At 36.9% G+C, this 11,786-nt stretch overlaps 1 protein-coding gene across 1 annotated transcript in view; it reads left to right on the top strand.

Moving 5' to 3' along the window:
* LOC107721024 (protein sidekick-2-like) overlaps positions 1–7,635 on the top strand; it is a 98,913-nt gene extending 91,278 nt beyond the window's left edge. Inside the window, exons 44-45 of the mRNA XM_016528877.1 lie at positions 3,851–3,907; positions 5,425–7,635. Of these exons, the coding sequence (XP_016384363.1) occupies positions 3,851–3,907; positions 5,425–5,841 (474 nt within the window). The 3' untranslated portion in view covers positions 5,842–7,635. The remainder of the gene's footprint in view (positions 1–3,850; positions 3,908–5,424) is intronic.
* The last annotated feature ends 4,151 nt before the right edge of the window (positions 7,636–11,786 follow it).

The following is an 11,786-nucleotide window of genomic DNA, read 5'->3' as shown; positions in this document are numbered from 1 at the left end:
TAAAATAAATGATCATTAAAATATATAATTTATAAAATGAAATGTAAATGGGAAACACTGTAATTCTGTTTGTATTATTACAGACATGACATGCATCTTGATCATTGAATAAAACGAATAATCTGTGTTGTTTCCTGGATGATCCACGACTGTCTTTCTGTTTTGTGATAGTTGTTCATGAGTCCCTTGTTGGTCCTGAGCAGTTCGACTGCCTGCTGTTCTTCAGAAAAAAATCCTCCAGCTCCTGCACATTCTTTGGTTTTCCAATGTTTTCTGCATATTTGAACCCTTTCCAAAAGTGACTGTATGATTTTGAGATCCATCTTTTCACACTGAGGGCAATTGAGGGACAAAATACACAGCTATAAGGTGCAAACATTTACTGATGCTCAAGAAGGCCACACAATGCATTAAGAGCTGGGGGGTGTAAACTTTTTTGAATTTTTAATGAACTTTTAAAACCTTCAGCTAATCCATACCTGTGCCACATTAGGATTTCTCCATCCGTCTCTATAGAGATATGAGTGGGGGTGGGTTCGTTTTGGTGGTCACACTGGCTTTAAACCTAAATCTAGTGGCCTGTGTTAAATTTTTAAGGCTTTTTGAGCAGATTAGACAAAAATATCACACATGTAATGCCTCTTTAGTGATGCATCAGCACTGTCAGCCTATAACCTACAACCGATAATCTTGTGTAAAACATATTTAGATTCCATGTATTTCTTTTGCAACTGTCACAAGGTCAGGCTAGTGTCTCTATCTAAATGTAAGTCCACAGAGGAAGTGAAGTTTCGTTCATTTTCTGTAGGGATTTCTGTAGGGCAAGGGCTATACTCAAACCGGGATTTTCCTGGAGGGAACATCTTGCCCCACTTTCTCTCTCTGCAGGAGACAAAACATACATGCCAAACAACCAGTTCCAGTAAGATCAGATCCTCCCATCTGAGCATTCTTTAACCAGACCCATCACAATCTGTCATCAGCTTTTATTCTGTTATTATTATTTAGTTGAATATCTTGTTGTTTTGGATTTTTGTGGTCTGAAACGTATTTTAGTAACTTCATGAAGGCATTAATTAACAGAAGGTCTGTAAGATAAAAAGCAGGCAGGAATCATACTGACATCATAACCAAGTTTTTTTTTTTTTTTTTACCGTTTCGTTCCTGTCACAAGCTACTTGTTACATAGGCCTATAACACATTATACAATACAATCAAAATACAAACAAGCTTGAAAATGGTATTGGTGTGGATCATAGCTGGATTGAGGAGTAAGAATAACAGGAGTGGATGAATGCAAACAAACATTTTTGGAGGAGAGAACAGCTGTCACGTCCTGCATGTGTCAGCGGGGGAGGGCAGGAGTAGGTCACGGCACTCTGTGTCAACCGACATGTTTTGATGACCACACACACACACACACACACACAACGTGTCAGCATGCAGCTTTAGTTTCTGAGCTTGCCTTCGCTGTGAGATCACACTGAACAGGAAAAAGCTTTCAAAGCTGAATTACAGGGCGTTTTGTTTGCTGCTTATTGAGTTGTTGAATTTGCTGGTATGACTGGAATGTCTCTCGTTAGAACACTGCAGTTGTTTAAGAAGCTGAAATCAGCACTTGCTCAATAATAGAAGCATGATGCTAGAAAAGTCCATGATCAATAATACTTTGATCTGTATGCATGTATGAATGTAAAATGGATGTGAAATGTCCAAAAAGTCATATATATATATATATATATATATATATATATATTTATTTTAAGGTGTCCTTGTTACTAAATGATCATTAAAATATATAATTTATAAAATGAAATGTAAATGGGAAACACTGTAATTCTGTTTGTATTATTACAGACATGACATGCATCTTGATCATTGAATAAAACGGTGAAAAAAATGAACTTGGCTAAAAAAAAAAGTCAAAATGCAGAAATTTTTAACTAAAACTGCATTGAGAAGCACTTAAGTCATAGTTTCAGGAAAGAGTAGGGGTGTTTTTTTCTTTATCTAATAGCAGTAAATTTGTGGGGATTCCATGAAATTCAGATAACAAAATATTTTTTAGGAATTTTCTCTTACATACAGAAAGACAAAACAATGTGCCTTTCTGTATTTTATCATACAGATTTTTTTCTCAAATGTCTTTGCTTTTTAAAGAAAATAGGGCTCTTATTTTAGGGGGCTGTGGGGCTGGTTTGGGGGAAACTGCTTTCCTCTCTGGAATTTGAACAGAGGCATGTGTGTCACATATGTGTGTATGTATAATAATGGTGGACTGGAGAGATCTGTGCATTGTTAGTCTTTTCACTATAACAGAGAAAGACAAGGAGAAATGTTGAACTGTTTTGCCAGAAATATACATTTAATATAGTGATCTTATCTATGTGTTTTGCAGTAGTTCCGTGAGAGGTAGAAGTGCAAGACACTTCTGTAGATTCTGTAGATTCTGTTTGTTTGTTTGTTTGCTTGTTTTCATTCATTTCACATTGCCACATAGCCTAGTAAAAGACTGTGTTGCTCTCAGACAGGGTGGATTAAATTTGATTAAATGAGATATTTTGTTAATAACAGACTCATTGTTTGTGTCAAACAATGGAGCCAGAGTCTAGCTATTTAGAAAGATCAGAATCAACCCCTAAAAGCAGCATTTAGAAATTCCCAGATTGAATTCCTGGCAGAGGGAGTGCAGAACGTGGTGGTGAGGATAGACGAGTCCTCTTAAAATGATATGCAAACCCTAAAAGCCTGAGCTATGATGGTTCTTCTCCCTTATTTTCAGTTTTCCCCTCTCCATTTGGCAATTCAAGCTTGGTTGGTACTTTAGGATACATCTGTGGTGAACTCCATCAGCCAGCTCTAGAAGTGTGAGCCAGAAATGTCAGAAAGAGAAGAGGGAAGGTGTTGTAATAAATGTGGTGGTGGAAGACAAAGATTGTTCAAAAGCTGATCTTCATACAGTTGTCCATTATTATAGTGCAGAGTGCTATCTCAACAAAGAGTGTAGGAGGTTGCTCCAAGAAATGCATTAAAGTGTCAAAGAAAGTGTTGAGAAGTACTTCCAGCCCGCATTACCCTTACAAAAAATATCATGGTACTAGCCTGCTGATAAAATATAATGGTATTCTTTTGAATTTCCAAACTGTATCTTTTAAAGCAGCACTATGTAACTTTTGGCGCTCTAGCGGTTAATAAACAGAACTGCACACATCCCGCGGAAGAACATTCCAACCGGAGCTACTTCTCTAAGTTAATGTCTATTGCGATTCACGCAGGTATTTGTTACTCCGCAGCGATGACGACCCGACCAGGCTACAATTGTCCAAATATAAGTACTTATTATAAGTGTACCGTAGTGATTCGGAATAAGACAAAAACGCGGTTTGGAAGATGAATTCATGATGTACTCGCTCATTATATACATTTTGCACATTTTGAACACAGAAAAAGTTACATAGTGCTGCTTTAAATAAACATATGCAATCATGCTTTCCAATGCTGTACAGTAGGTTCCAAAAATCTTTTTTTTTTTTTTTTCTTTAGAAAAATGTAAAACAAACCATAAAGTCATAAAAATAAGAATACATATTTAAGTGAAAGAAATACATTAGAAACACTAAATGTTAATAGTGAATATTTTTTTATTTAAATGTTTAAATTGTTTTAATAGTATGGGTTTGTTATGAATAAATTGCATTTAATTAATATTTCAAACAAAACTGATATTACAGTACTTTTTTTGTAAAGGTAATGCACCATTTTTTAAAAAGAAGCCATTGTTTGTCCCATGAAATATGACTTAGGGCCCATACTGCACTGCTTTAAACCCCATGTCTCTGTTTACCTCTAGGAGGCGCTTGTTTTCTCCTTTAAGACTGGGGGCCTCCATACTCTTCCAACTCAAAGGGTGAGGACATGCATTGTGCATTGACTGACAGGAAGTCGCTTCCTAGTGCTTGTCCATTCCTATCCTCTCCATTAGATTCATGCATACATGGTCCAAACCCCACCACATTGACGTGTGACCCCCTAAACGCAGCGTGTGATTGGTTGTCATAAAGCATTGAGGTTATTTTGAAATTATAGATAGAACCAATTTTTTTTGGTTCCTCCCTTCCTTTTTGGCTTTTCTTTCTTTTTCGGTCATGTTTGACAGATTAAAAATTAGGTATGTGGTCTTTTGCATTTCACTACTTCCTTCCCACAGTAAATAAAGCCTTGATGATTTGGAGAAGGAAATTAGAGATTGCCAGTAGAGTCCAATAGATGAATTAATTGCATATTCTTCATTTATTCAGGCTGTTGTCATGTCTGTTGTCTTTTTCCCTTTGCAAGAGCAGATTAAAAAGAAAAACTACTTCAATACACTGTTTGATAAAACTAAATGAGCTCTTGCCACACAAGTTCTTCTGGTCTTGAGAGCTTGTCAGTGTTCTCTTTAGATTATAAATACTGAAAGTCTTTTTACAGTATTTTGCTGAACAATGAACTGGTAACTTGAAGTTTGTTTTACCTATATGCAGTGATGGTGATCAAGTAAATCAGATGTTTTGTGATCAAATGAATAACAATCATTTTCACCAAACTCACACTTGTCAGCCACGATTTCTGTTCTGTTAATCTTTATTAACACCCATTTTAGCTAATGTTTTGTCAATTCAGAAACTGCTAATGTATTAATAGCATACATGATAGTTTGGTTACTTCTTAAGATGAACTACCCACAAATATTATCAATTATAATTATCACAAATATTCTACCCTACTACCACTCAAAAGTTTTTTTTTTTTTTTTTTTTAAAGACGTCTTTTATGCTGACCAAGATATTATGTAATATTATGATATTATCAAGATATTAGGTAATATTATGAAGTATTATTACAATTTAAAATAACATTTTAAAATTTAATTTATTCCCGTGACATCAAAGCTCATGGCAAAGCATCAGATGACTTTTTAGAAATCATTCTAATATGCTGATTTGGTGCTTAAGAAGCATTTTTTATTATCACTAATCTTATGAACAGTTGTGCTGCTTAATACTTTTGTGGAAACTGTGAATTTTCAATATTCTTTAAAGAACAGAAAGCTCAAAAGAACAGCATCAACAGATCAATTTAATGCATCCTTGCTGAATAAAAGTATTATTATTATTTTTTTTTAAAAGTCTTACTGACCACACACTTTTGAACATTAGTATATATAATTAATGTGAAAATTAAATCAATAATGGATACAAATAGAACATGACAGAAAATGTGCGACCCAACTGTCAAAGTGACGAATAATAATGATTTCTAGTGTGACTTCTGGTTTTGTGGCTCGATCCCGAACACCTCCTCAAATCATCTCCCTCTTGAAATTGAGATTGTTGAAGTGATTCTGTCTCCATCACTCATTCTTTCTCTCTTTCTCCACCCCAGGGCAGTGACAGCGAATACGAGGTGGACCCCAACCGACAGAAGACCCATTCATTCGTCAACCACTACATCAGCGACCCCACCTACTACAACTCCTGGCGCAGGCAGCAGAAGGGAATCTCCCGAGCACAGGCCTACAACTACACCGAGTCGGAGTCTGGAGAGCCCGAACCCTGCGCTCCTCCGCCGCCTCTGCCGCCTCTGCCCCCTCTACCCCCTTTCCCCCCGCAGCTCAGTTCCCCTACGCCCCAGAGCCAGTCCCAGACTGGCAGTCTTTTTAGACCCAAGGGCAGCCGGACTCCCACTCCATCCCAGCAGAGCTCCAACCCACCCAGTCAGCACAGCACACTTTATCGGCCCCCAAGCAGCTTGGCCCCAGGCTCCCGGGCCCCCATCGCTGGCTTCTCCTCCTTTGTTTGATAGAATGAAGATATCGGCACATGGAAATTCAAAACGAAGGCAGGGGATCTCTTACTTTCCCCAACACCTGGTCAAACTCACGTCTATAGAAGAACGACAACAAACATCAGCCCTGGATCTGTTGTGTTTTAGCTGATTTTTATTTTTGTATACTTTCTTTGATCACACAGTTTGTTTGTTTTTTCGTTTAGGTTTTTGTTTTGTTTCTTTGCTTGTGTATGTTCAGCGTGTTTCGCTTATAATGAAAGACAATCACTTGGAAAGACACGTAAACGCATCAGTGAGCTTTGTTTGTTTTGGTTTGGGTTTTTTGTGCAAACTGCATTACTTTTTTATTGTTCAAACAATTGCTTTCTTTTGTTTTTTCATTTTGTTGTTATTGGTTCTTTTGTTTAATAGAGTTCCACAAAAGAGTACAACACCAACACTAAGTTACGAATGCTGGACAAAAGCACCGACACATGAAAAATTATTTTAAAAGGCTATGGAGAAAATCTCAGCACTTGGACCACATCAAGACAAACGCTAGATGGTGGTTTTGACTGTGGTATTTTTGTTCTTACACAGATGACAAAGTACTGCGGTGATTACGAGAGGTTAAAGTTCATTTGACTAGAGACTATGATCTGATAAAGACCCGCCTGCACTTAGCACATGTTTGAGTTGGAAAGCCAGCATCATTTATTGATGTCACAGGTCAGTTTTCACCAGTGCTCTGAAAAGGCCAAAGGTCAAATTAAGTGCTTCATGCTAATATGTGTATTGAATGTTTTTCCGGAGGTAAAATGTAGATTGTTTGTAAAGTTGAGCACGAGTATATTTTCCCTCGTGAAACTTATGGAAGGCCAAATATGTAAGCGTCTGATTCACTATGATATTATTATACTATTGCTCTGGATTCATTCATATTCAGAGCCATTCATGTCAGCAGCAGGTGTGTATGTGTATATGTGGTGGGCGGGGTCATTTGTTGCTCCTTTTGATTTGACTCTATGATGTCATCCTGAGCTTCAGGTTGCACTTCTGCCGTGCAAACAGTAACGTTGGACACTAACGTCAATAAACAGCAGCGGATATCGGATATTTGCCAGGTGTCAAACATACACATCACCTTTCAGATTTTCCCTTTCCCGATCATCTGGCAAGTCATAACGTCATAGAAGCTGACAACATTTCAAAGATTGTGCAACCAAGCAAATGCATTGTACCTGTGAACTTCGGATTTTTCACCACTTCGCTTTGGCGTGGCTTTTCAAAGTAACTGAAGATAAAAGAAAATGGACTAAGGGACCCAACACGACGCCAGCAGAGAACTAAACGGCACTTGCACAGCTTACTTGTGAGGTTTAATGATGTTGTTTGCGCTTTCTTTTCCGTGAAGTGATTTTACTGTCTGTATAAACAAGGTCAATCACATGCTCAGTCTGCCTGAACACAGTATATTCCTAAATAAATTATGTTTTCTGCAAACGTTATTGGTTTGAACATTGAAGAGCGCGAGAAATGAGCATTCATGGTTATGAGTGACTAACGTAGGAGAGGAAGTGGGTAAATCTAAGTGAAAGTGTCCTTAAAATTACATTACTTTAGCTGTTGAGACTTTACGACAGACACTATGACTACGTCTTAACCAGGAGCAACTGAAGAAAACAAGCTATATAAAAGTTCCTCTTCCATATAGATCTGAGTTTTTGTCCTAACCAATCTGAATTTTATTGGTGCTAGTCCAGCTGGTAAACCAACATAGCCATATGAAGCTGGATAACCATCATGAGCTGTATGAATTTCTTTCTTCTGCAGAACATAAAAGAAGCTATTTTGAAGAATGTTGGTATCACAACAGTTTCGATTCCAAATTTACTTTCATTGTTTGGACAAAAAATACAATGGAAGTCAACGGGAAATGAAACTCTCTTGGTAGTGTGGGCAAATTTGTATCGGGAAACTTTTTGCACCTGGTTAATATGGAGTCATTTGGCATTGAGAGCAACAGAGGTGGCCACATATTGCAAAGGTGATAAAAACATCACATTAGTTTACCATTTTAGGAATAACTCCATGTGGACCTGGGGCTTAAGTTGTGCTTCAGTCAGATGAGGATAAATACACATAGTATTTATTAGAGTTGTGCATTTGTTGGGCTTAATTACTATCTTTATTGAACAAAGGTTTTGCCAGGTAGGATGTGTTCCTAGATCTCTTGTTGGTCCTGGAACAACATTCAGCTCCAACGAACATATTCCAAACTCTGTTTAATGGGAATATACCTTGGCCTAATGTGCAAGTCTGCAATTGCGTCGTTTCTAACTTAAGCCTAACTCTGAAGTCTGATAGGACTGATAGGATTGTTGTTCCAGGACCAACAAAGATGTCCTACTTGGAAAAATCACCATCACAGAATGAGTGTTATTATTTCATACTTTTGCGTTCTTTTGTACTTGCAATGAGTGGAAATCCATCGTAACCCTCTGATGTACATATATGTGGCCTGTCACTCAAAGTTTCCCATCCGGTTGCTCTGATTGGGTTAATGAGTGTGGATAAATCAGATCAGCAGACCTGTGAAATCCTGGAAGCATCTGTTGCCTCCAGCCAGCCTACAGTCCCAATGCTCTCTCAAGTTCAGAGAGAATAAAGCCAGTCAGTCATGATTCAATTTATATTCGGATTATCTTATAAGAAAATGACCATTTATTTCTCTTTTATATCCCTTTTTCTTTTTTGTGGTGACAACTGCAAAAGTGATATGAACTCTTTCCTCTTTTTTTCCTAACAACATTTTTTCATCCTAAGTATGGCACGAATGAGACAGAAACCTCTGTATTTATACATTAATGATGTCGGAGGCAAAACAGGACAGGAATGTATCTAAATGGAGGGAGATTCCACATCATATTCATCCCAGCGTAAGTCCGTTTTGTGTCCTATTAAACCTAGTTTCCTGATTAAAGCTAATTTTCTTGATTTAAATATAGCGGATGAACTAATATAACAGTATAATGGCAAATGTTGGGTCCTAAAAATGGTCCTAAGAACATGATTTCAGTGGAGGAAATTGTTTCAAAGTTAATGTTCTCTACCATAAGAAATGTCAAATCAAACACAGGTGTTTCTGAGCACTGCATCCCTGAAGTCAACTAAAATGGCTTCTGACAGATAAATGATTAATGTGCACCAGTCAAACAGATATAAATGGAAACTATGCTTATATAATCTTGGGTTATATAAGGATCGTGAGCGCAGCGTGTCATGTTTAGATGTTATTCTAAACGGAAATAAATTATCTGAACATCTGACTTCAAGATTTTTTTTCATAATTCAATCAGGTCAAAAATGAAGTTAGCAGAGTTAGCAATTTGTCCGACATCTGGGCAACAATTCAATGTTTCATTCAAAGGTACTTGTGAAGCTCTGCAGCTGCGATTCTTGTTTAAACCATCTGCAGTCACTTCCTGTTTGAGGTTACTTCTTTGAATTTTGTGTTAATTATTAAATTATATTATGTCCCTCTTTGACAGAAGGGGGTAATATGCACCGTGTTGAGATCAAACGACTGGATAAATGCTTTTGATGGCAATTATAGAGTAGAGTTTTACCACTGGATACGAGCCCATTGATCAGCCCGTTTGCTAGCGCTATAAAGGGCATGTCAGGAAGTAATCACCTTTTTGAAAAGTTATGGGAATTTTTTGACCACTTTGGCGGCTTTTTATTAGCAGGTTTGAAGGGAAGACTGTAAAAAATGTGTAAATGTGTGGTGGTTTTACAGCTCTATTATATACAAAACATACGTATTCCTGCCTTAAACTTTAGGTGGGCCATTTGCATTTCCATATACCTGAAATATTCGTACTTAGATGTTATTAGTTCATTTGAATGTTATTTTGTCCGTTTTTGGTTATTATGCTCTTTTTGATCCCTGAAGTGATGTATGGTTGGACTGTGTGTGCATGCGGAGGCAATGAGAGAGTGAGAATGAGTGAATGTTTAGATCTGCTACTATTTTTTCTTCGCCTCCTGGATGAGGGAGATTTAGCGTGCACATATATTGTACAAAATAAGCTTATGTTTGTCTCTTTTGTGTGTGATGGTGGGAATTTTAACACATTTTGCCTTTCAGATCTGTGTAGAACTTAAACCAAAAGAAGTGTTTTGAAAATAGAGAGCTGAAATGAAGGTCTATTCAGATGTACGTTTATTTTTTATCATGTTAAGGTGTTCAAAGGGCCTGCATTTCATTGTATGCCAGTTTGCAAATATGACCACTGGAGTCATATGTCACTATGAATCACCCGGCTGAAGAGGATGTATGTGGCTGGGTTTGTCACATTTGTTTAGTGTGGTTATTGCGTCAACATCAATTCACTTGGTAACTGTAACCACAGCTGTAATCAAAAAGAAATTTCGCTTTTTTTTTATTCGCAGACAAAAGGTGATCATTGTTACTTTTGTAAAGATATCTGTTGGCATTGTTTTAGTTAATTTAATTTTTTTTACATATGATATTTGTTCATTTAAAATGTGTTTATTTTTGTCTTTTCCTGTGGTGTGATTTACTTCAACAATATTATATACCATTGCTGCATCTAAGGACTTTTAAAAATGCCTAAAATGGGATGTATTGTATTATAATGAGTGTTTAGTGCCAAGGTTGTACTCTGTGATCAAATATGTATATTCTGTACTAGACAATATATATAAAAAGAAACAATCACTTGAAGGAGCTCTTGAGCAGTCAATGATCATCTGGCTTCGGGTAGAATTCTTTGTCTTTGGGAAATAAAAATAAAACATAAGATGACCTGATGACAGAATTATATTATTTTCTAAATAAAATGAAACAAAGTCAAACAAGCCAATTTGTGATATTTTCTTTAAATCTCACCAAATTTATTTAAATCTCACCATCTATGCTTACTATTCATATCAATTTATTGATTGTATATTACTATACTATATTATTAAAATATTGCATTTATATAAAAATAATACCTTACTGTTTAATAATTCTAAATATATTATGTAAAAATGTGTATAAAAACTTGAGGATGCATAATATGTACCTTTAAATTAAAATAAAACGACTCCGAATACAATCTCAATATGTTAGGCTACAGTACTGGTCCTGGGAGACTGAGCTCACATTGGAAAGGGGCGGAGCGTAATCGCTTATGCTGATGCAAGTGGGCGGGGTTGTGGGCGGAGCGTTGCCACACACAGTCAGACGACTCTTGAACTGCATTAGTGCGCCATCGCGCTTTGGACAGTCAGTACGTTAAGATTGGTTCGTCAGGATTCCGCGCTATTTGTCCTATTTAATCACTTTTGATTAGCCATAAACGCGTGGTTGCAACATAAAGCTGTCTAAAGTTTAAAGGATATTGGAAACATCTGTCAGGCTGAGTCTGTTTTGTTATTAGGCTACTCGCTTCTCTTTTGTTTGGAGTGTGATTCCATTGAACTTGGTCCATTGTTGTTGGATGAGAAGCTCAACTTGGCATTGAGGCTCCTGGGATCCAATACTACGGAGCAAACAGTGGTAAGACTTTACTGTTAACATAAATTATTCTGTTTGTGCGACATATTCCAAAAGGTCCCATCAGAACTTTAGATAAAAGTACACTGTGTTTTAGATGCAATGAAGCATTTGCTCTTCAAGTGTCTTACTGATATAAGTTTCCATACAGTGTCAACCATAGTATTTCCTTATTTTAGGCTTATTTACCTTAAAATGCGTGCATTAAATAATTAACTGCATGTAGGCTCCTGGGATCCAATACTACGGAGCAAACAGTGGTAAGACTTTACTGTTAACATAAATTATTCTGTTTGTGCGACATATTCCAAAAGGTCCCATGAGAACTTTAGATAAAAGTACACTGTGTTTTAGATGCAATGAAGCATTTGCTCTTCAAGTGTCTTACTGATATAAGTTTTCATACAGT

The sequence above is a fragment of the Sinocyclocheilus rhinocerous genome, unplaced genomic scaffold (genome assembly GCF_001515625.1).
Source record: "Sinocyclocheilus rhinocerous isolate Xijiao unplaced genomic scaffold, SAMN03320098_v1.1 scaffold5167, whole genome shotgun sequence".
NCBI lineage: Eukaryota > Metazoa > Chordata > Actinopteri > Cypriniformes > Cyprinidae > Sinocyclocheilus > Sinocyclocheilus rhinocerous.
Note: the sequence above shows the minus strand (reverse complement) of the source record. Positions and strands in the feature narration are given on the sequence as shown.